The sequence below is a fragment of the Dendronephthya gigantea genome, unplaced genomic scaffold (assembly GCF_004324835.1).
Source record: "Dendronephthya gigantea isolate DGI-Jeju-01 unplaced genomic scaffold, DenGig_1.0 000021F, whole genome shotgun sequence".
Taxonomy (NCBI): domain Eukaryota; kingdom Metazoa; phylum Cnidaria; class Anthozoa; order Malacalcyonacea; family Nephtheidae; genus Dendronephthya; species Dendronephthya gigantea.
This window is the reverse complement of record NW_021163031.1, coordinates 2,296,698-2,321,639: the sequence shown is the minus strand read 5'-3', so window position 1 is coordinate 2,321,639 and position 24,942 is coordinate 2,296,698. Positions and strand designations below refer to the sequence as shown.

The window sequence follows — 24,942 nt, the reverse complement described above, 5'->3', positions numbered from 1 at the left end:
AGGAAGGCAAAGAAGTTAGCGGAGGAAAAAAGGCCAGGTGATCGAAATCAGCAATGCAAGCAGGATGAAAAATTAAGGAAAGTTACATAGGAGAAAAGTTGGAAAAGTTTCGTGAATCAGGTTTGTATTCAACCAAATAAAGATGTAGGAAACCAAGAGCTACCCCTGCAAGGGAAGATGGAAAGAAGAAAGGAAAACCAGTGGAAAATCTGTAATCAATGTTGGAATAACATTGAACCAGTAGGCTAACAAAAGTTGTCTATGCCAGATAAAGTCAAAGATAAAGTCAAAGTATTGGAGGCGTCAATTTGTGTTGAATCCTAATTATCCTATAACATTACTTTATGCAGTATGCACATGAAGTGGACAAGAATCATATTGACTAGAGTCAGACTTTTGACCCACACTCACTGTACGAGGTTGTATATAGTTGACCCCTTATACGCTAGCCGCCGAAGTGCTAAGCCAATGCACTATCTTAATCCATTATGTTTGTGTTACACTAAGTATGATAAAAATTAATATTTGATGTTGAATTTGATAAGAAACGGAGCAGTTATACAGTTATTGCCGGTATTTGAATTTTGAAAGACATAGTCATGCCATTCTTTGATTATTTTCGCAAATAAACCTTCTAACTTTGCTTGACCTTTACCAAGGATGATAAATGGCCGGGCTTAAAAAATTTCTGAAGAAACACGGGGGAAAAAAGGGCTCCGCATCGAAAGAGGATGTGCGGTCAAATGCAGATAATGAACTCGCATTTGGCTATGTTATCGCGAAGGAGAAAGATCTACCAAAACTTCATAAAGCCGTGTGGGGTAGGGATACAACTAAAGTAAAACAACTTTGCAAGAAGGCCGACATTAATCAATTTGACAAAGAAAACAGGTTTGCAAGAAGCTAAATAATTTTATATTTTCTTATGTAGTAAATAATTATTCCATGTGAGCACTTTGTAGCTTAGGTTACCGCGTCGCGCGTCGGTTGAAAAATATATTTCCTTCTAATAGCAAGAATCAGTTATCACTTGCAATTGGGAAAAGCTACGGTTCGCTGTATAATATGCTTTCGTCTTTTTACAATTAGCGTGTTGTAAGTATAATATTATTTAGCCGTTTTGCTAGCTAACTCTAAAAGTCATTTGCTTATATCTTTGAGCAATAATCGGTTAATTAATATGATTTGCAGGTGTCAATATGAATAGAAAATTAAGATATCATAATGTTAACTGTTTGATCAGCAACCTTCTTACAAACTTCCCTTCAGCCTTAATTTTTATATAATCAAACTAGTTTAATTTATAACCTTTCCTATATACTTTGCTAAGCTATCTGGACGACTGGTGTGAACTAGGTCAGACATTAGTGAAGTGACAAGTTATTACCTGAATTGTCCTATTTATTATTAGGCAGCCATGCTCTGACAAGTTAAATTATCACACATAAGGAAAGAAGAGCAACTATAGTATTACATGAATTCTCTAATTATTTTAGGTGCATTATGTTGATCCTTTTATATGGTTGCATTGGGTATATACCAGCTGATTTTTTCAGGGGGGGAAGCTGGTAACTTGCCTGAAAGTAATAAGAAATGCCAATCTTTTTGAACTGTTTTCTGTTTCCAATTGCTGGAAAAAGGCACTCAAGCACTATAGAGCCAAAGCATTGCAATATGCTTGGAGAATTTCTCTTGTGTTTATACTTAAACAAATGCAGAACAATTTACCTGGGTATTAAGGTGATAGGCAAATGACTCAAGATTCATTGTAAATTTCTAGGCTTCTGTGCTAAATAACATGATTATCAGAGGGGTATAATAAAATAACCAGATTATGTAACCAAATTTGCAGAACACCCTTACATTTGGCTGCAGCGACAGGAAATGATGAGATCACAAGATTTCTTTTGGCAAACAAAGCAAAGACAAATCTTTGTGACAATGATGGAAGAACTGCTTTGATGAAGGTGAGAGCCTTGATAGCAAAATCTCAACATCTTTATATAGGGAGTTGTATACTTTGGCCATGCAATGTAACCACATATATGTAACAGGTGGAAGTTTCCTAGTTCACCAGCTTTTTTCACAAATCATGGTACAGTACTTACAGTACTATAGCTGATCATAGTTTTATTGCAAATTAACCAAAAAAGGTTTTGTCTACTGGTCCTGCATCTTTGCACTTGGTTATCATTTCTATTATTGTTCTGTTCGATCTACATACAGGCTATTGAATGTTCCCATAATGGTTGTATTGAGCTACTACTAGATAACAATGCTGATGTCAAGGTCACAGATATCAATGCCAGTTCTACATTGCATCTTGCTGCAGCAAACAATCTCATTGATACTGCTACCTTGCTTCTGCGAAAAGGAATGAACATCAATATCAGTGACAAGGTACAACATGCCATTGTTCTTAAATCAATTGCCATGACCTAGTTTCATGTGTTAGTTGTGAAAACGGACCTAATTATGGTCTGTAAATTGCCAATTTAGGAAGGCTTTACACCTCTTCATGTTGCGGCATCACTTGGTAATCAAGATTTTGTTCTCTATCTTCTCAATGAACATGCAAATGTTGACTGTGTTGATGCTCATGGCAGGTTAGTATCATTGCATTGTTAGTGTCAAATATTCTTGCTGGTGAGGAAATTTTAAATATTTACATAATACCTGCTGTTTCATGGGTGACATGAAAAATTCATTTTTAGAACTCCACTTATGACAGCTGCAGCAGATGGACATATGGACATTGTGAAGATGTTACTACAAAATGATGCAGATGTTAGCCTGAAAGATGCGCAGGGCTGGAAAGCTAGTGATCATGCTGTTATGAATGGAATACATAGGTATCTGTAAAAACAGGTCTCTTGCCATGCACATACAGTAGCTAACTCACATGTGAAAATTAATCAACACCGAGTCCACAATAACCAATCATGCAATCAAGTTATGCTTTACGGTTAATGGTAGATGCTGTGCTATCCCAGCTATAGTGCCTTAGAAGCTTATTCCAGTGAAACTGTCTCATAAAACAAGTTGCAGTCATTGTATACAATATAGTCTATTAATGACCATCTAATTTGAATTCAAGTGAAAAAAAATTATTTCAACATTGCTCTACCAAACTAATTAAGATTTTAACATTGTCAAGTGCATTCAAAAAACCAATATATTTTGGCTAATTAATAGAGTATCTGTTACATACCTGTTTTTCTTACAAGATTAAAAATATAATTCTTTAGTTGTGCTAAAATAATTGATGATCATGAATTGCGTCAAACACAAGAAAAAGAAAAAGCAAAAGCGCTGGAGAAAAAGGAGCCAGCAAAGATTGAGAAGAAGCCAGATATCATGGAGGTTTTAAAATCAGCATCCCCAGTTAATGAAGACCTGGATTTTACCTTTGGTGGTCCTGCAGGTTTGTTTAGCTCGTTTGGGAGACGATTAATTGATAAATTATTAACGGACAGAGAATCTCGTTTTACTTGGTTCATATCTTTCCTGACATGCCCCAAAATATGACAAATTAAATCAAAGATTAGGAGATCAAAGCTGGACAGAAACATGCGTGTCCAAATGGGAATTTTCATTTCTCCCTCCAGCAACTTTTCTTCGCAGCGTACATAGTAGTGTTGGAAGGATGAATTCAGTGCGATCATACTGGATATGCAAACTGTTTAACCAAAACGGCTCAAATTTAGTTAGATTGTTCCTTCCTGGGCTCAATGTGGTAATTATTAACATCAGATGCAGATGCATCCGACCAGATCTGGTAAAGAAAATTAACAGATCTTGTCACACAGGACGAGTTGCGTTTTTTTGAAGCGTTCCCGATTTGTTGAATAGTTATTCCTGTTTAATTCTTTAACTTAAGGCTTTAGAAGTTCATGATTCTCCATAATGCTGTCCAAGAAACGAGAGTTAAATCCAATCTTAAACCGAACTCTGATGAATCCGCCCAAATGATGAATGAGCCCAAATGTACTGTAGATTAGATTATATACAGGGTTGGAAGAAGAGTAGGAATCAGTGCTCAGCAGTCTGACAGCTTGTGGCAATTCTTTGGTTTAATATAACTCAACTCTCTTCTTACAGCGGATAAAGTCGGCAACGATGCTTTTCGAAGTGAAGATAGCACGAGCAGGTTTGGAGATGATTTTTGCAATGATAATTCCTTTTTTTAAATCATGCAATATCGGCCATAGAAATAGTAGGAAAAAAGCTTTTAATGTACCTTTGCAACTGCAATCTTTCTAAAATTGACAAAAATATTGTCTGATCTTCAGGCAATCAGAAGAAGAGGATTCCTGGGGTGAAGACACTGACGAAGATATTTCTGAACCTAACAAGGTGAATTATATAAATTTCATGAGAGAAAAAAATTCTCTTCTATTGGGGAGAGGGGCTCTTCAGACACTCGTCTCGCGCTCTATCGTAGACCCCTTTCCCATAGCGTAACCCACTACCCTAACTTGACCACACCCCAACCTTGCTCCAATCATGTTCTTACCCATCTTTTAAAAGTAGAAGTAAATTTAGAAGTAAAAACGGCTCATATAGTACTTTTCATTCGTGCACAGAAATCCACCAAAGTCAGTTTAGCAGCAGCCCTGAAGAAGGTAGAAAGAAGTGAATCAAATGAATCTGGTGCGTTATATACTGTTTGTTCAAGCTGGTTTTAATTTCATTTCTATCGCATTTAAGCGTTGTCTCTGAAGTATTCCGTTCTTGACGGAAGAAAAGCAGAAGATAGGAGGACTTGATTTTTACCAGAGAACCAGAGTTGCAGCGTTCTCGATTTGGTCATGGAAAAAAAATGAATGTTTTATCAACCACGCTGTCCTACAGCTATCAGTTACAGTGCATTTGCTGTATTAACGAATGTATCATCTAGTACATACAATCAATATATGGGTTTACTTGGTAAAAATATCCCATTTTTATTTCCACATCGTTTTAGGTCAAAGCCGAATTCCTGTTCGTAGTTCAGCGGCAAGCCCAAGCACCACTCCAGGTAGAAACTGTTTGAGACAGCAATTCGTACAACTGCGATTTCATTCTAAACTCTAACATTGGTTCATGGGCCGTGATTCTATTAATCTAATATATTTTCATTTTTTCCCCATCTTTTTCATTTTTCCCCCATCTTTTTTAAGCTCGCTCCCCTGAGAAAGTAACTTATCAACCCCCCAGTAAGATTCCTCGCCCTGTATCTTCATCCCCTCCTACATCAGGGGGCCTCCCCTCTCCGGAGAAATCTAGCTCGCCTCGAGAGTTATCCTCGACCAATAAACAGCATCCAATTTCACCCACAACATCAGCGAAGAGTGCAACATCGGGGAAAAGCACCCCTGCCGTGACTAGTCCCCAGCCCAGATCCCGCGTCGTATCACCTTCGGAATCTGTTCGGTCTGGTTCAAATATGCAAGGGAGATTAGATCGTCGTGTCTCTGGAGGATCATTGCCGTTAGAATATCTTAAGCCCTCTGAAGAAAATACCGACTCTGAACAGGTACGGTCCATCTGTTCTGAATGCAGTAAAGGAAATATATTTTGCTATTACAAATTTGCTATTTTCTTGTAGGGTGCTAAAAAGAAGGCTGACCAATCATTAGGTAAGTTTTAAAGCAAGTTTCTTTACCTGAAAAAAAAGGCTGAAATCCCCTGACCCCCACCCCCCGGTGGTTAGATTCGATAAGGTGTTCTTGTGTCCACTTAAATTAGGCTCTCAGCATTGAGCTGCAAGTAGGAATGGTAGGCTGAGTACCTTCTGACCCCATATAAAACCTTAAGACCCTTATTATCCCCTGTCCCCCCCTATGTCATTCCCTATTTATATTTACAAGGTCAATGGTATTTTTTTATTTTCAGGTTATTCCCCAAGTTTCCTATCTCCCCGCAGTGATCAGTCGAACAGAAATCTCGCAGATGAACTGGGGTTAAGTCTGAGTGGCAGTGAAATAGAAGAGGATTCAGTGATGTCGGGTGAAGTTAGTTTTGATGATGCCAGTAATCGTGATGAACCTAAAGTATTAACATCCACAGTGAAACCACAAGGGGAACGAATTCAAGGTAAATTTCAACGCATTTAGATTTCGACATCAGTCAGAGTGAAATTTGTTTGAGTATGAATCCATTGGATACCCTCTTGTTTTTTCCAGGTACCAAAAACCCAGCAGAATACCTAGGATTAGATCTTGACAGTCCAGTTAGTTCAGTTTCAGATCCTGATATCAGTGGAATGTCAGACAACAAGCGAAACAGAGAAAGATCAAAAAACGAAAAAACTCCGGAAAACAAAGTCTCGAAATCTGATTCACGCCAGAGGAAGGATACAGAAGGTAAACATAAAGAAGAATTTATGTTTTTGCAAACTTGCTGTTTGATCTTCCAACCGCCGTATATTTATATATGGACTGTAGCTATATTTATAAAATGTAATAATTTTTTATTAAAATTATTTTATAAATTTTGCATTGATACATGAAAATATATAGTTAAACAAAAGTAAAAAAGGATGGTCACATGTCGATAACAAACGAATTAAATGAGGATTTTGACAAACGTTACTGTCTGCAGTGTTTCTACGAAAGGACACTTTGAGATCGGTTTGCCTTTTTTTTCGGTTTACAGAGAATTATGCCTTTTTTTGACAAGAATAGGTCGCCATGAGGAAAATAAAAACGTCAAAAGAAAGTCGGTTCTTACCAAATTGATTTGACAACAACAAACATTTTCAACATAAATTGTTTTCTTAACATATTTGAATTAAAAAAATATGTTTTTAAACATTAAACATCGACATATGCCGCCATCTTGTTTATTATGGCGAATAATAATTATCTGGATTTAGCTGTTTTGGCAAACTTCCTTGTTTCTATTGTTTGGACAAATTGGACACTTGTGTATAATTAATTTTTCAAGGCAAATCAAGATGAAAAAAGATAAAGTAAACTATCTGTAGAAAGCACTATCACAATGTTAATATCCACATTCGGTAAATATTTATCTAATGGAACAAATATGTAAATTTCTTGACTTTTTTTATAGAAACAGATTCTAATTGGGACAGCTCAGAGGTATATATGCGAATATTCTAATCATTATTTTGTTTAAACATATTTCTGAAGTGCTCTTTGACTTAATATTTTTAATATTACAGGTTTCTCTACCGTCGGAAAATGAAAAAGAAACTGGTAAGATATTAAGAATGCCTTATGTACGCGACTAAATTTAGGATTGCTCTTTTTATATTTTAACATGTGTTTTTCATACACGCGCTAGGCTTGTAAACATTTCATATATAATACAGCGAGGCGACACAAAGTGACTATTTAACGCCTTTTTTGTTTCTTTTAAAGTTTGGGCTAAACAATTTTACTTCTTCTAAGTTGCATGATATAATTTTATACAATTTTATACTCGTTTTCTATGTGTGAGTTATTACCTAGCGCCACAATACACTATTATTCTCTTTGTTTTCTAGAACAAACGTCAAAACCTTCTGTGAAATCAAAACACGATTCCGAGTTAAAAGCCGCTGTCGAGAAACGCAAAACTACATTAGAAAAATCAACACTTGCCGAAGGATCCGGAAAGGAACGAAGTGTTGACAAGAATCGTGGACTGACTGACGATAAAACTGGAGTGTTGACCGGAAGTGAATCGACGAAGGAAGAAACGAGAAAAAAAGAATTGGAAAAAATGAAAGAACAAGGGATGGCAAAATTGAAAGCTGAAGAGAACAAAAAGATGGAAATTGAAAAGAAATTACAAGAGGTTTGTAGAAGAGTACGTAATAAGAATGGTTGAGGACAGGGATAGGTTGACTTGAGATGCACACCCCCAGCCTAGTCCAGAGCCTGAGGGGGTCCTGGTCTACTGGAGGGGTGTACGTTCACGTATGAAAATTAGCTGAAATTATAAGTAAGGTCTTGAAGCCCTGACAAACAATCGGCTCTCTCGAATAGCAAACACATACTTTATTTCCAGGTAAAATTGCTATTGCATTTAATGTAGAAAATAATTTACAATCGTATTCCTATTTTGTGGTCTCGCGAAGAAATATATATAGATGTATTAGTAATTAGTAATTCCCCTGAGTGGATTCTATTTTATTTTTTCCAAAAAGGAAAAGGAGAAAGAAAAAAGCAGAATGAAGAACTGGGAACGAGAACAACAGGAGAAGGAGGAGCAGAGACAAAAGGATTGGGAACGAGAGCAGCAGGAAAAAGAACAAGAATTAGCCAAGTCGATTAAAAAAGAGCTTGAGGACGAATTAGGAATTGAGAGTGATTTCAATGTATCTGATGAGGGAAGTGAGGTACAGTCAGGGTCACAAGTTGACGATGACGAGGGTTCGCTGCTTTATAGCAATGAACAAAGAGGGACTGAAGATGTTACAACAGGGTACAATGATGGCAAAAATGAAAATGTAATGAAAGGAAGTATTGATCAAAGACTAGTTTCTAATGAACAACCAACGATAACAGGAGATGTGGGTGGACGTGATAATAAGAATAGTGGAAAAGATATATCTTCAGCACCTACAGACGTTATTCCAGTTCAACAAGGAACCTCGGGAGATGCTGATAGACGAGCAAGTATACTTGGGGATTTCGAGGATCAAGAAAGTTCTCAGTGGGATAGCAGTCATGACGATGATCTTGAAAATGATCAGGATGGAGTGGGAGGAGAAGGGAGTTTTGAGGACAAAAATAGCCGTCGTCGTAAGGACACTGAGGGAAGCGAGTTGTCCTTCACAGATAATGATAGTCGCAATCGTAGGGACACTGGTGGTAGTGGAGGCACTTTTGAGAGTAACAGCCGTGATCGTAAGGGAAGTACAAGATTATCTGATGGGATATCAGAGGGTCCTGAGGACGACCTCAGTGAAAGCGAAGGTAGTTTTGAATCGGAAAGGACAGTTGATGAGCAAGAAGTGACATCTTCAAAACAAGAAATCATCGATCGAGAGAGAATTAGAAACAACAATAATGTTATAGAGAAGCCAGTTGTGAAAGATGATGTATTGAAACAAGAGAGTTCAAGATACAATGAGGAAGCTGAAGGATTCCACGATACATCAGAGAGTAGTAGTAAGATCACAGAACATAAACATAGTGGTTCATCTAGAAGTGGTACTGGAATCGCAGGTGAAAACATGTCGCCTAGGAGTAACAGTAGGATTACAGAGGATGCGAGGCGATATCAAAGAGAAGAAGATGACCTGCTCGAAGCGTATAAAGCACGTCAAGAGGAAATTCTCGAGCAAGAGCGTAGAATGGAGGAGGACATGGCACGCAAGGAGCAGGAACGACTGGACGAGATACGTCTTCAGTTGCAACAGCGACAGGAAGAAGAAAGCCGCAAAATGGCTGAACTAGAAAGACAAAGGAAAGAACGGGAGATGGCGATACAAAGAGAAAGAGAAGAGTATGAAAATGAAATGAAAAGAAAACAAGAAGAGAGAAGGCAACTAGAAGAAGAACGAAAAAGAAAGGAAATTGAAAGACTGGAGGAGATAAAGAGAAGTGAAGAAGAAAGTAGATTGAGGTAGCAAAATATTGCAAAGATTTTTGGAAGTATTTTTGGTTTGATGCTGTGATTAACTATGTTAGAGTGATCGAGGATCAGGTTTTCACCATTAGTAGCTTAAGATTTATTTCAGTGTTTTTTAGAATACACGACCAATTAGTTTTATTGTATTATTCTCAGGTCAGAGAAAATACAGAGTTTGTCGACAATGCCTGACGAAACAGAGGTCATAATCCATTCTACCGACAGCTCCCCAGTGGGAATGCGTAAGTATACTGTATGTCTCTCGTAAGATTACACTTTGTTGCACCCATTTTAGACATCAGTAAACCTCTCACAACTCCATGACGAAAATTCAGCCTTAACGTGGCACGCACGTGACCCGTGGGGCTGAATATAGCTGCAGAATTCACAGAGAACATTAAACATGACACGCGAATGGCTTTGATACTATTTGAATTTTCTTTCTTTTGAGATTCGCCAAAGGAAAATGATCTAAATATACATTTACCTGCCTGGCTTGATTTCCAAAGTAAAGCAAAGTTTCTAATTGCAGCGTAATTAGATTCGGAGTATTCGAATCTGCAGTGAGAACAGTCGTAATCATTATGATGAAATTTACTGGAAATATTAACAACGAGTTAACAACGAGTTATTTTATTCTAAAACTTGTTGGTCAAAGCTGGTTATGCACAGTCTATCCATCGCTCGCTCTAAAAATTCACGAGTTCTTAAATTTCAGCAGATTTCACGAATTCACGGCCATTAAATGAGGTCCTGATCTCGATTTCAGACATTCTTAATGCGGGGGGTTACAATGTCACGCACTTGATTAGCTTTGACCATGTCTTGTGGAAAAAACCCTCCATGTCGTGAACAGTGATGCATGAAAATCCTTCCACAAGCAAAGATTAGTCTATAATGTGAAAGGTTTACTTACTGGATTAACGTCTGACGTGTGTATATACTTTGTGTTTAATTTTTTTCTGTGATTTCGACTTTATTTAGCTACCATAATGTAAACATGACCTAGATTAGTTCTTATATTCATTCGCAACGTAACTATGGCAACGCGTCTAGAGGATATTTTGTAATATTGGCAGGGTCAGATCTGCTATAAGACTTACGTTACTCCCAGAAATGGTGTTCTTTTTACAACATTTAGCAGGTAAAGGAAATGCACATTATATGTATACCTAATTTTTAAAAATATTAAAGGCTGTGTGTGTGTAGAATGTAGATTACCTGCCATTAAGTCGAGTTGATTGTTCATCTTTTGTGCGAGAATTGTTAAGGCCTTTTGTGCTGTGGTTTGGTAGTGTATTATGCTATGCTATAGAAGCATAAGTTTCAAAACTTTATAATACACGCCTTTGAATGATGTATTTGATCCCTGCTTATAAGTTACTGAAGGTGACATAAGTTGACGATCAATAGTTTTGACACAGCTTTATACGCTGCTTACGAAAGGACGCGGTTGAAATTAAGGCACATCTGAAGCTCTTGAACGTTGGAGAAATGGTATATAACAGTTTATTTAGGAGTAGATTTTTTAACAAGAATATATTAAAGGCTGTAGAGATAGTGCATGTATAGTGATGCTGTGTATTAAATATACACACCAAATTCGCCGATGGTACTTTCTGAAGGCTATGTGTGTATATGTCTTACTGTCTGAATGAGGTTTGAGGCGTAGAAGAATACATGATTTTAGCGGTTGAAAATACAGAAGTGATGTGTACTTGTGCAAGAAATCATTTCAGAACTATAGAAGTAGTGGCTGTACAAAGTAGTGGCTTCCTTTCTGACCCAGTACTTCGATATTTAAATGACTGTATCAGACTCTCTCGCTCATACATATTGTTATTATTTCCCCGTGTTGTTTTGCGATGGACTGCATTGATGTGCAAAGTACCATGGCCCTATATTCATGGCTTGGATGATCAATGTTCGGACATCTAAAATGTGTTGCTTTTATCTCCACAGAAGCGGAACGTTTGTTGACAGAAAAGCATCGAGGTTTTGTTGAAGATGCTGCAAACACAGCCACTGCTGAAATCCAAAAGGTACAAAGCAGAGATCGCTTAGCTGATCGCTCTAAAGAGATAAAAAAACGGCAGTTAGAAGCAAAAGCTGATTTAGAAGCCGTTCGTCTGCAAACCAGTAAATTGAATGATTCGAACAAATGGGAATCACCATCTCCTAGTTCTGATTTGATGCCACTTTCCGCAAAAGTTGAGAAGGTTTGTAATCATATCGTTTTCTCGGCCCGTCCAAGTATATTTAGCCTTTTAGACCACAAACCATACATGTTGGCTTATTCTGGAGCATCATAATTACCATCTACGACGTGGACTTTACTTATTTCAATCCAAAACATAGAATATTAATGAGAGGACTAGAAGAACACTTTAGTCGAAAACTTTAACTGTGAATGTCCTTGTGCGCGTCACATTACGCATGTTGTCCGCCATCGTTGTCCGCCATCAGCCAGTTGATGACATTTTATAGCCAATTAACACGCTGTACGTGGTGGCTGCATCCTCTGATTTCTGGCCGCGAAGTGAATAATATCTTAGCCTTCAACTATCCTCAATCTTAACACGAAGTGGTTGAAATCCTTGGCCTTAATCCTAGCAGGAATTGATTATTTTCATGCTCTGGTTTATCTAAGGAATATTATAGATATATGTGTTTACGTACATAGCCTTTTCATGCAGATATAGGCTTTTTTATGAGTTTGTCGTTGAAACACGGGCCAATAATATTTTTTCGCTTCTTAGCTCAATCCACACTCACCACAAGATATCCATTCTGATTGGTCAACGTCCTCCGAGGATGAACGTGGCAGACCACAATCTCGCGCCAAAACTCCTTTGTCAAGCGGGGAGACGGGTCTAGGTTCTAGTTTGTCACCAGGTCTCAGTATCTCGCGACCATCCTTACTGCAAACAGTACCAGTTATGACAAGCTCTACTGCAGTGACAGAAAGTATGTTTAAAACATAAGTTTTAAAAAATGTTATCCTTCACAGACAACCTAAACTAAATCTGCTAAAACTCTCTCATAAGGTGATCCTTCCATCTCTCATAAGGTGAATACTTTGGCGTGGGAGTTCCAGGGGGGGGGGATTTGAGTGGGATTTTACCCAATTGAGCTGTAATCTGAATAACTTCTTTCAAGTCGTGTTTGTTCTTTGATCACATTTTGGAAATGTCCGACTAGTTTATAAGACATTTGTATATGAGGAAATAGAAAAGCTTTGTGGTTGTATTGTGTTCCTGACCATCTACCAGTCCGACACTCATATATGACATTGGCTGAGTTTAGTTTTTAAAGTTTATCTCATGTTGTACTACATTTGAATAAAATAAATGTGTATTTGACCTAGATTCCCCTGCTGTTGTGCAGCTGAAAAGCTCTTTACGGGAAAGCAAGCGACAGCTAGAAAAATATCAAGAAAAACTGACGTTGGCTGAAACGAAAGTCAGGCAATTAGGAAACCATTCCGATGACCTGCAAAGGTAATATATATATATATATATATATATATATATATATATATATATATATATATATATATATATATATATATATATATATATATATATAGGTGAAAGTTATTCATGATGTTGAATTAAGATCTGAATTTCATCGGGGTTTCATCGGGATTATGATTAGAAGTTGGAATAAGATGACGTTTTAGGACCACAAGTGTGCAAGGTTGTAGACAACTCCCCGGACCCTTAAAATCAAAATGTAAAGGTCGAAATGTAGTTAAATCTACCTAAAATAGACAAAAAGACTTCTCGACGTTTCGAACTTAGGGCTTTCGATTCTTGGAAACCATCATAGGGTAATAGCGTGCAATGTATTATCTAAATTCTTATACAGTAAACTGGAAGATGCCATCAATCAGAAATCGGCAGTTGAACGTGAATTGTTTGAAATCAACGAGGAGAATCGTTCCCTGAAACACGAATGTTTACGGTCAGCGGAAGATAAGAAGATCGCTGAATCATTGACTGGGACTGTAAAAGATCAACTGAGGCGATCTGAAGAAAAACTTACCAAGTAAAGTCGTAGAGAATTTGAACGAAACGAAGGTGATATCTCTTCTAACGGTTCCAAATTCTTTTCTTTATTTCACAGAGAGATTAAACAGCGCAGAGCTGCTGAAGAGACTGGTAAGAAATTGGAGGCAGAACGTGCAAATCTCGAGAATGCTTTACGTCACATAGCTCTGGAGCTGGAAGATTTGAAGAAACTATTGGAACGAGAACAAGAACAATCCCGATTGAAGGATGAATTATACCGGGAACAGAAAAAACAAAATGAAGCGATAATTATGGAATCACAAAAGGTGCGTTGAACTCTAGGCTTTATTGCATCACACATCGATGCTTCTTTGCCATCAGTTGTGTCCATACGAGATGGATATGTACATGCGAGTTTGTTGTAAACATCAGAATTCGGTTGACTCGATTACCTCAGTGCTGCATGCTGTTTCGTATTGCAGCTTTCACAGCATCGATCTGAAGTGCTGACGAAACTAGAAAGTGCAGATGAAGATCGTAAGAATGTGGCAGCGAGTTCAGAGTCTTTGAGGGAACAATTGATTCATGCCAAGGTGAAATATAACTCAATTTACTTAGTAATAATTAGTCTTAAACGTCATCCAGTAGATAGCGAAACTTTCAAGATTGACATGGAAATAACATGACCTCTGCTTGACAAAGTCCAGACCTTGTCAACATTTGTCAAATGCTTTGCATTTGCACTTGAATTATATGAAACATAACAATCCTATTGATAATCTATGTATTGTACCTTAGGGTGAAATTGGAAGGTTAAACTCCCAGCTAGAAACTCTAACAAAAGTATCCAAAAGTGAAGTGGATCTGCTGAAGAAACAGTTGGCGGAACAAACCGAGAATTGCGTAAGTCTGCTAGCCACCATGTGTTTGAACTCGAATCAGTCGAATGTAATTTTTTCTTCTTACCTAGAAAAATGTTCTCTCATATAATAAGGGAGTTTCCTGGTTTATTACAACACCTGATTTATTAGTAATTTCCTTACAATTTCTCCAGAGACGACTTGAAGACAATCTTGCCAAAGTTCGTTCAGATTACGATACTCAGATGTCTCATATGCAAGCTGCAAACATTGAACAACAAAATAAACTGGAATCAGAAATGGAAGCAAGACATGGCTTACAGTCTGAGGTCAGTAATACCCCTCGCTCACTTTTATTGCGTTTGTGATTGGTTAATATGATAGACTTGTCGCATTTGATTGGTGCCTGTTCCCCGGTAGCAGTAGTGCAAGTCAAATATAAGCCTCGCTATTTCATGAGTCTTAATTGTTTTCTATGCATTGGTATTGTACAAAGTAGTTGACAACACAACATATTTCTTCACTAGGCGATGGTGCTGCGCGGTCGGTTGGAAGGCACCGAGAACGAGCGAAATGAAGCAAATAAGAACAGGGCTGATGCTGAAAGGTATTTCGTTGTCGGTTTCTCTGTTTTTAGCATTCTCTGAGAAACATCACAGTATATTGAAATATGGTGATTTTTCCAAGGCAACTTCATAACTTACGTGATGAACTGTATAAGAGCAAGACTTCGTTAGAGAAAGAAGTTTCATCACTTCGAGAAACAAATCAGATGACTACTTTGAAGCTCAATACAGCAGAGAATAAAATATCTTCACTGGAAGCTGAGGTATTTATCTAGGACCATTTACGAAATTATGTTTATTGCATGTTATTGCTGCTTATGAACAGTTAACTATCTTCGCCTTGTTTCCAGAGTTTTGTTCCTGCAGAAACTACTAAGAAACTACTTAAGAATAAACATTTATATAGTAACTAGCACTGAAAGTATATAAAATAAGAATTCCTCTTTTTTTCTAGTTACAAACAGCTAACATTATGCTTGCTGAAAGATCCAGTCAGATGACGATGAACATGCACGATATTGACAACAAGAGAGTTTCCATAACAAAACTCGAGTCAGATCTTAGAACTGAGAAGGTATAATGTTGTTTTCATACAATTGGAGTGACCTGCATTCTTAAAAACCAATCCTTGAGATTCGTCGCAATAAAATTTAAATGGCGTTCACTTTTGTACGCATTCGTCCAGTTTTTAGCGAGGTTCAGATTTGGCTTCCACTACCGCTACCTGTCGCTAATCTATTAAGCTGTGATTGGTTAGTCTGATAGACCTATCGCATTTGATTGGTTTATATTCCCTCAAAGGTTGTGGTAGTCGTAGTGGTAGTCAAATCTGAACCTCGCTATTGTCACTGGCACTTCCTTATATTCTATTTTTATTCTTTTTTCTCTCCCCAGGACAAGAATGCTAGAATTTCTGCTCGGTTGGAATCAGCTTCAGATAAGTACGGAACTACTTCAGTTGTGATATATACAACAGCTTCCTAAAATTATTTTTATATATGTAAATTATTGCTTCGTAGGATGAAAGATCTAGAGAAGGAAGCGACCAGTTTACGTCGTCAGTTAGATCTTGCTGCTGATAAAGTTCGAAAACAAGAGGAAACGTCACAGGAAACGCAGGTAATTGAAGCGATAAATATTTGATATTTAAGGCTCTCAGAACAAGATGAATAACGGTGGAAATATTTCTTATTTATCCTAGAGCAAACTTAATTCAACCTTATCCGAAATTAAGACGGATTTCGAAAAGGTAGTGTTTTACGTTCCATTGATGATCTGACGAAATTGGTTAGGATTGGGTTGTAAATTCAAATAGACGTGGTCTAGATAGAGAAGTAGAAATAAAAACTCCGGGATAGTTTTCTGGCAGATTGAAGCAATATTTTAACACATGAATACTCATATCATTTTTTCGTATTTCTAGACCAAAGGCAAAGTAAGCGAGAAGGAACGACGCCTGGCAGATGTTGTTGAAAAATACAAAGAAGAAATGCAACAGAATTTTATAAAGGCTCAAAAACAAGATGAAAACATGCGGCTGTTACACCAAGTGAGTATTACTGATTTTTAGAATGAGATGTTTTCATCTCGATTTTCAATCATTATCGTCTTTCTTATACAGGAACTTGCTGAAGCGTCTCGAAAGATTTCGTCTGCTGAGGCTTCATTGGAAATTCAACTGAAGGTAGTTAACACACTGTCGCAGCCATCCAGTTGCGAAATATATATATATCTTCAAACTAACTGCTGACTGAGACCATGTGGTAAACCCGTTCTAGGCACGTGACGATTTAGAAAAGGAACGTGATCACTTGCGAAAGACACTTAGAACCTATGAAGAAAAGGTATGATTCTCTTTGTCTCGATTGCTATTTTGCTATGATCATTTCTGCAATGCTGAAAGTTGATCGTTTACTGTAATGATAATAATAAAATTTATATTGGGCTTTAACGTTACTTGGAATGTCATCGCCACGCAGGATACTCGAAAAAGAGACTATATAACTAGCATTATCTTTTGTAGATGACTGTAAAAATAAGCGAGAATCAATTGGTGAACGGTCATGCTTCGGCACTGAAGAACGAGCTCGAACACTCTCGGAAAGTGTCGGAAGAGACGAGTGAACGACTGGCTACGACTGCATACGATTTGGATAATCTCGTAAAGATTAGGGTAAGTTGACTGAACCAGGGATCAGTCTGCCAGCGTTTTTTTAACAATTTTTATGAAATGTGGTTATATACCACGCCGTTTCAACCGAAGGGACCTCGTAAGCGAAGGGAGTCGGGGCGAGCATCGAACTAACCTTGCCGTTTTGAAGTAACAATTTTATGTCTAGCAGTGTCCGTCACGAAACTAATATCATGATTAATACTAATATAAAATAATCATCGTAATATATAATAACAATATGATAACATAAGATAATATAATAGGCTCATGTTCAAATAATCATCGCAGTAATCATCATATACTGATAAAATATATATATAGTGACTAATCATACTATAATAATTTGGATATAATCAGCATAATAACATAATGAATTAACCATGTTTGGAAAACATCAAATGATTATTGATTGATTGATTCATTTTGCTAAATATAGGAGGAAAACGTTAACAACATAAACTGGGTGAGCACTATTAACAAATATAACTAAACATATATATATTCTTATCATAGCTAAACCTAAATTATATAATAAACTCAGTTTGGTCACAGGTGCAGTATATCTTAACGAATCTGGTTCGTCACGTCTGAATGTTTTTGTCTTATTCAAAAATACAATGTCTCTGATTACAATTTTTAAGACTGGTTTAGAAGACGACGTTACAAAACTTAAAGTAGACCGAGTCAATTTGGAGGCAACTTTGCAAGAAGAGAAAGCAAAAACGAATCTTCTGCTGAGAGAAATTAAAGAAAATAATGAGGTAACGAGCGTCTGGCGTCATCATGCATGTTTCCGCGATTAGTTAATTATAACACTGCATACGCACTAACAATTTCACATCTAGCACACTGCTTTGGAAGTTGGAACATCTGTTATTTATTTTGACTTGAGTGACTACATTAAAAAGGATTTGTTAGTATCGCGCCAGCGTCCTGTTCTTACTTAATTTCGTGTCGGTAGAGCTACACCTCACTGGCTATGTTTTGCATATTTTTCGATTGCTGCGATTTTATGCGCTATTTTCTTCTTCTGATAGATGTGAACTAGTAATAAGTTAGCAATCGTCTGATGTATACGAGCTTCTATTTGAACATCCGTAACTAATTCACTTGTTCACATCTATCAAAAAAAGAAAATCGCACGTAAAATCGCGGTAAAAATTGCAAGTATAAACAGGCCTTTATGCATTTTACTATTGTCTGATTTGCAGGGTCGAACACAATTAGAGTCGTTGCTCTCACGGATTAAATCTTCAAATATTGATTTGGAAGAGCAGTTACGTGTACGTATTCACTCTACTGCATGTACTTGCAATTTTCGCTCGCTTAACTGGTCGAAATTTATTGCTGATTGGTCAAATTTGTCTTCATATGAGTAACCACAAAAGTCTCAAAATCTAAATCCAAAATAGCATAGTTCGATGGTCTCTCTGAGGGTGGGACAATGAGGCAAGTTTCCGATGATGAAATAAAATATGAATAAGAAGGACGTAAGCCATTTTCAATGGGAAAGAGTCCTCCGGAAATCTCTATACCCCTGGCTTCCTTTGAAAGCCCCCCCGTGCATCACTTAGTGTTAATACTGCACAATGTGTTTCTCCCAGACCGAGTCTTTTGATAAAACACAATTAGCTCGAGAAGCTGAGGAGGCTAAAGGACTTTGGGAGTCAGAAGTGCGTGCCAGGTCTAAACTAGGAGCTAAGGTATCGTATTATTCCATAGGCGGCCCAGAACTGATCTCACTGACCTCGCGCTACGCTCATGTTGTCTGAACAGTCTTATTATATTATGACAAGGTTGGCAACTCTCACGCCAAATAAGCTAAAAACGCACGACGGTTGACTCAAACACCTTCAACACGCTCTTTTTAAACGACAGCCAATCAGCTTTCTATTCTCAATTTAAAAATATGACGAAGGTGTAGGCAAAGTGTCCCCAGCATAGGTTTTGAAATATATTTGACAGAAACCCAAAAAACATTCACGTTTTATACATGCATAGGAATACATTTGAATGCTAAAAATATAGTATAAATGTAGTAAAATTATTCAAGTTTAATGTGTTGTACTTTTTTTTTCTTATTCGCCATATTTTTATGAAATATTTGCGGTTTTGTGAAGGTGTTTGGGTCAACCGTCGTGCGTTTTTAGCTTATTTGGCGTGAGAGTTGCCAACCTTGTCATAATATAAGACTGTTCAGACAACATGAGCGTAGCGCGAGGTCAGTGAGATCAGTTCTGGGCCGCCTATGATTATTCATCACTAAGATTTTAGAGGAATGTTAGGTTGTAATTGCTGCAAATTTTAAAACACAATTGTTATTAAATAAAACGAATTGTTATTTCAAAAGTCTTGGAGATTAATATTCGAATTGTGTATCATGAGCTTCTGTTTTCTTTTCTTCTTTATACTTCTTTATATGTGAGTGTATACAGCCATGTTTTTTTCAAAATGGCCGTGCTATATTCTGCCCTGTCATGTCTGGGTGATCTGAAATCTTCTGACCGCTGATTGGCTGAAATATGAGCCCGAGATCACCTGGATAATGAAGCCCAACAAAACGGTTCTGACTAGCCGCTATAATCTGAGATGAATTCATATTTCTAGATTCTCGAAATGGAAACAAATCTCGGTGAAAGCAAAGCTGCCATTGATCAGGTATTATTCTATATATATATGATATATAGAAAATACTAGTTTGTCCGTAGGTTAATACAGGTCCATAGTGAACCATGAAAATGTATCATTTTTTTCACAGGAGAAAAAGAAAGTACGTAAAGCTTTGGAAAGTCGAAAAGTGATGCAAGGAAAACTGGATATATATGAAAAAAGGTGCGAACAATAAGTATATCCATTTCATCACAAATAAAAAAGAACACATTCAATTATAGCTTGTGCTGTATATACCTTGTTTGAGGTCTGCATGTTCACACGATCCAATCTTGTTGGCTCCAATTCACTTCTGCTGATGTATGTTATAGTCTATTGACATGTGTATAGGCAGGAAATCCGTTGCAAGTCTATTTACTTGTATATTGCCAGCAAATGAACTAAAACCAATGCAGTACTGACTCTTTATCGATAACAATAACATACATCAGAAGTGACTTGGATTCGGCAAAACAATCCTATCCCCAGGGTCTTTTGTGCACGTGGCGCGCTGGACGTGGTTGCCGCCAAATTATATGAAAAGACCTTACTTATTCTTTCCTTTTTAACAGAGCTGATCAACACGAGAAAGAAGTGCAGACATTAAAGACGCAAATTAAAAGTTACAAACGACGTTTGAAAGTACCAATCCTTAAAATTTATTCTTCTTTTACATGTAGTATGCAAATATACAATACAACCCTTGTTTTTTTAGTATATATACAACCCTATTGTCCTGAAAGACTTTGTACAGTTTGACCTATGAAAATTATGCAACAAGATGTATGATTTCTCTTTAGGATCTACTGAACAGCTCAAACCGCATTCCAACTTTGCAAGCGGAGTTTGACCGGGAAACTCAACAATACGAAACCACAATAACATCACTGCGTAGCCAGGTATATATAGTCGGAAGTTATGTGGACGGAAATTATATAGTTATCTCGTACTTGGGAGTTGTGCGACTCTGACAGTCTAAGTAGCACGTATATGATCCCGTTTTTTTAGCAAATATACATTCCATTGTCCCATAGCAGGTGCTTGTACCCTACCCCACCATTGGCAGTTGCTCCGCACCCACTTCCTACTAGATTTATCCCTGTCGCTTTTGTGACCCCTCCCCCCCAGTAATATCAGCACCGTTTGCGATTTTTGCTGCAGTATGCGATTTTCATCTTTTGATAAATGGAAACAAGCGAATAGTTATGGATGCATAGATGTTCTAGTGTCTTTATTCAAACATCCCGTAACTTATCTACTCGCTCACATCCACCAAAGGAAGAAAATCGCTTTATTAACGAATTGCAGCAAAAATTGCAGGTGTAAACGGGTCAAAAAAAGGGGCTGGGTTATTACTATGTGCAAGATATATGGTTTTTAATATACCGTGGACGTAGAAACTAATCGCGGATGTTGTGCAGTGGTTATGATAAATCATTTTCATTTATTGCCTCGTTTTCAGCTCTGTGATATGAACGAAAAAGTACGACAAGAAAGCGACGCTCGTGTCACTGCTGAACGAAAGGGAAAATTGTATGAAAATGGTAAGATTCACTATCTCTCCAGGGATCAGTGGCGTACCCAGCCTGACGAATTTGTCCCACTATGTAAATTTCGAGTTATTATAATTATTCATGTCTTTAGAAATCTATTGTTTTCACCGTCAGTGAACATTAAAATATTAGCATAGCGGGACAAATCGACAGGCTGGCTACGCTACTGCCAGGGATTGGATATATTTTCCAAAATACATGATGAATATTCTCTCTTTTTAGACTTGATGTTGTCCAGGACGCATACAAAGGTAAAAATTATATTTTTTCCTTTGAATTTTTTTCCAAACTGTGCTGAAAACGCCTCTTTTAACTCCACCCTTTGTCATAGCTGCCTTACATAGCTGTTTACAGCTGTCTAAACTACATCCTATTTTACAGGATTTAACGCGGAAAGTCCAGAAGTTAGAGAAAATGAATAAACAAACGACGGATGATATCGATAATTTAAGGGTGAGAATATCTTTCATTGTTTTACAACTCAGACACTGACCTAATAAAGAGAATAAACTGAACTACAAAAGTAGCTATATAAGGTATGTCCTGGCAGCTAGTTAAAAAAGGTCACAACAGCGTTGGCATCCGTCAGCTATAATCATAGGCAGCCCAGTCAATGCGATTACGCCATATTATCTTATATGACGTAGCCGCATTAACCGGACTGCCTATGCTATAACCAGATGTCCTAACTTCATAGTAATATGATGGTGGTCTAAATATTTCGTGAAAAACTATTTGATTTTTAAGGCGCATTATGAGGAAAATTTTGTGGAGAAAGCTCAACTGGATCGCATGAAACTTGACATTGAAGCAAAGGTTTGTATAAACGTCTAATGCTCATAAAGATTTACACCTCCGTTATTTAGTATATCTGCTAATTTTTCCTTGTATATGATCAATTTCTCATAATGTTTATTTTATGCTGCAAATCTTTAGTCTCGAATTGAACTTAACCGCAAATTGGCAGATGTCAACGCTCACTTGGAGGAACAGGTAATGAAATACACTAGTGCTTTTAGCGAGAATTAAAGTTTGAAAAACACCCTATATTTGTGTATATTCAGTGGTCGGTCATGTTCGCACAACCGTAGAAACAGTAGCTAACAAGAAATCAGTCGGGCATAAGACGAATATATAAATATGAATATCCCCCCCCCCAAATAAACTTCTAGCGACAGACCTGCGTGTATTCTCACCAGTATATGTAGACATTTTCACTTAAATGCACACTTGTTACCAGGCTCTTGCCCGAGAGGTCCTGGAACGATCTCGTAACGAACAAGAAGATATTAAAAATAAAGAAATGGAGGAGAGTATTTCAAAGCTCAGAGTAAGTAACCAGAGTAGCGTGTGCTGACTGCTCCATGTAGTTTTTATATATACCTTCATGCAGTAGTAACCGTCTACATTAATTCTTGAATATGTTTTAGAGGGATAACGAACAATACCGGTCAAAATTGCATAAACTTCAAGCTCAAAAAGAAACAGTGGAAGTTGAAGCAGAACGATTCAAGGTTTATCAAAGTTCTTTATCCTTTTATAAACACGTTTGATTGCAAAAAGATGTTGCAGCAACTTAGTAAAACTGTATTCAAATTTTTCACTATTTTCTTGCAAATTTATTCCTGATTGTTCGACTTCTTTAAACATTAACAACCTCCGCCTATACCCAAACATCAATCCTGCTGCCAAGTTTTATGTGGCAGGTAAATAAAAGGGTCCGTACCAAACATAATTTTATGATTATAGGACATGTATGAAATTGAGAGTAAACGAAAAGAAAAGTTAAACAACTTACTGTTTCAAGAAAGAGAGAAGTCCGCAGAGTCTAAGACACTTTTCAAGTATGTATTATATTTTTCCACTATTATCACCACCAATTGGTGTCACCAATTTCATGGAAATTCATACGTATGGAATGGAATCCATACGTATTCTGCTAGCGAAAGCGCAAGATCTCATAATTGCCTGGCAGACGAATCTCATACTCGTAAAATCTAAAGCTTTTGCGAAGGAACATTTTAATACGCTATTTGTTTCTTTCTATTTATATAGTTTAGAAAGGTCTCGCACAGACAAGATTCTTGGCAACACTAGTTTATCAAGAGTTGATCATTCGCCTGGTACTTTAGATATTTCTTATAGGGAGAACACGAGTGATAAAAGTCCTGGACGTATCTATTCGCAGGTATGAGCACGGATAGTTAGTCAGTTTAGTTTTTAAACTGAAGTAAAAATATTTTAGTAGTTACAGTGCCATAGTCTGCACTGGTTAGTGGTTAAAATTTCTCCTAATGCATGGAAAGGGTGTCTTCAAGGTGTGAAAAATGCCAAACTAGCCACGGACTGCATGTGTTGTTCATTGGGTCCACCACGAAGGGAAACGGTTTTTATCTGTATTCCTAATCAAGTAACAATAAGGAAAATGCATTTACTTTAAAACAATTTCATTTTAAACGTGAAGTTGCTTTTTAGAGTTGCTTTTCCTAACCTTTTAATTTCATTTGTCAGCCAAAAGAGAAGTTCATGGAATCTGTAGATAAGGAACTTAGTAAAAGTATTCAAAGACATTTAGACTCAAGTAAGTATCTTGTAAAAAATTGAAGCACAATCAGTATTGTTGTTAATGGGATTTAGGTACATGGTTGGAGCGGCTAACCTCTGCAAGATGATTTTAAAATATGATTTCTCTAGTTCTCTTAGTGTAACCTTCAACTGCTGAAAAACTGGCTTGATACAGCTAAATTTTTACGATTTATTCGTATAGCGAAATGATGGAACTATCCACTTGCTAATATTCCGTAATTCTTGCATTGATTATTTTTTCTTAGTTTCCACGAGTGATTCACCTGATATGTGGACTAATAAGGGCATAAATATGACGTCATCGCCATTATCAACATCCTCCCGTCAGTATATGGAAACATTAAAAAGAAACTATTTTGTCTGATACCACAGGAACTATGCAGGGCTGGGCATACTGATCGTATATTGCTGACCTAAACCATTCACTTGACTGAAGTAGAATCTTTACAAATTATGACAGGAAGTGCTTTGTGTTCCTTAATGCAACCTCAGTGCTCATGACCAATATGAAACATAGAGAAATGAATTTAAGAAATGAATTTAATGACTGAAATATTTTAAAATTGTACAGTATTTATAGAAGTATATGTTAAATTATAGTCTTTCTATAGAGAATAGGTCATTCAATCCTAGTTTGTTTACTACGGTTCAATTATTTTAGAAAATATTTTTGTACATAGTCATAGTCACCTTTCTTTCTACAAGTAAAAAATTGTCCTTTTTTCATCTGTTGTCGTGCTTTACCCTGTGTTAAATGAAATATTATAAAAACATGGGTTTTTTTCATTCCAATTTTCATAGTGTGTTTTTTATTTTAGTGAAAAGTGCATGGGTCAAAAAGGTTTCATACTTGATGTAAATCAGTATTGTATGCGCTCCACGAACGTGGTTTTTAACAATGCTTTTACAGTAAAGATTTTAAGCTTAAACACGGTCTAACATTGAAACAGCGTTATAGCAATCCTTGGAAAACAT

At 37.0% G+C, this 24,942-nt stretch overlaps 1 protein-coding gene across 4 annotated transcripts; it reads left to right on the top strand.

The window, feature by feature from the left end:
• Positions 1-526: 526 nt before the first annotated feature.
• On the top strand, positions 527-24,673 carry LOC114521698 (trichohyalin-like). Of its 4 annotated transcripts, XM_028542208.1 has the most exons (57): positions 527-573; positions 660-891; positions 1,853-1,967; positions 2,227-2,400; positions 2,500-2,606; positions 2,715-2,852; positions 3,249-3,424; positions 4,102-4,150; positions 4,293-4,356; positions 4,587-4,653; positions 4,967-5,020; positions 5,163-5,518; positions 5,591-5,621; positions 5,878-6,078; positions 6,168-6,347; positions 7,057-7,085; positions 7,169-7,202; positions 7,493-7,785; positions 8,138-9,561; positions 9,724-9,809; positions 11,530-11,786; positions 12,327-12,534; positions 12,935-13,067; positions 13,438-13,617; positions 13,696-13,906; positions 14,063-14,173; positions 14,379-14,483; positions 14,635-14,769; positions 14,968-15,047; positions 15,128-15,269; positions 15,461-15,580; positions 15,901-15,947; positions 16,026-16,125; positions 16,208-16,255; positions 16,430-16,555; positions 16,628-16,690; positions 16,785-16,850; positions 17,030-17,179; positions 17,616-17,642; positions 17,821-17,940; positions 18,391-18,462; positions 18,784-18,882; positions 19,787-19,837; positions 19,938-20,011; positions 20,401-20,470; positions 20,629-20,727; positions 21,291-21,372; positions 21,604-21,632; positions 21,763-21,834; positions 22,129-22,197; positions 22,318-22,374; positions 22,622-22,711; positions 22,812-22,895; positions 23,131-23,225; positions 23,437-23,569; positions 23,893-23,962; positions 24,213-24,673. In XM_028542208.1, the coding sequence occupies exons 2-57, from the start codon at positions 668-670 to the stop codon at positions 24,329-24,331; spliced, it is 7,596 nt and encodes a 2,531-aa protein (XP_028398009.1). In that variant the 5' UTR covers positions 527-573; positions 660-667; the 3' UTR covers positions 24,332-24,673. The 4 variants fall into 4 exon arrangements, with proteins under 4 accessions (XP_028398009.1, XP_028398008.1, XP_028398011.1 ...); XM_028542207.1 differs by having other exon boundaries at positions 540-891; XM_028542210.1 differs by having other exon boundaries at positions 540-891; positions 11,530-11,609; positions 24,213-24,672.
• The last annotated feature ends 269 nt before the right edge of the window (positions 24,674-24,942 follow it).

Coding starts and splice junctions, on each gene's coding strand:
- LOC114521698 (XM_028542208.1), top strand. CDS start 668: ATGGCCGGGCTTAAAAAATTTCTGAAGAAACACGGGGGAAAAAAGGGC. Junction 7,786..8,137: donor TTGAAAAGAAATTACAAGAG/GTTTGTAGAAGA, acceptor TTTTCCAAAAAG/GAAAAGGAGAAAGAAAAAAG. Junction 14,174..14,378: donor AACAATTGATTCATGCCAAG/GTGAAATATAAC, acceptor ATTGTACCTTAG/GGTGAAATTGGAAGGTTAAA.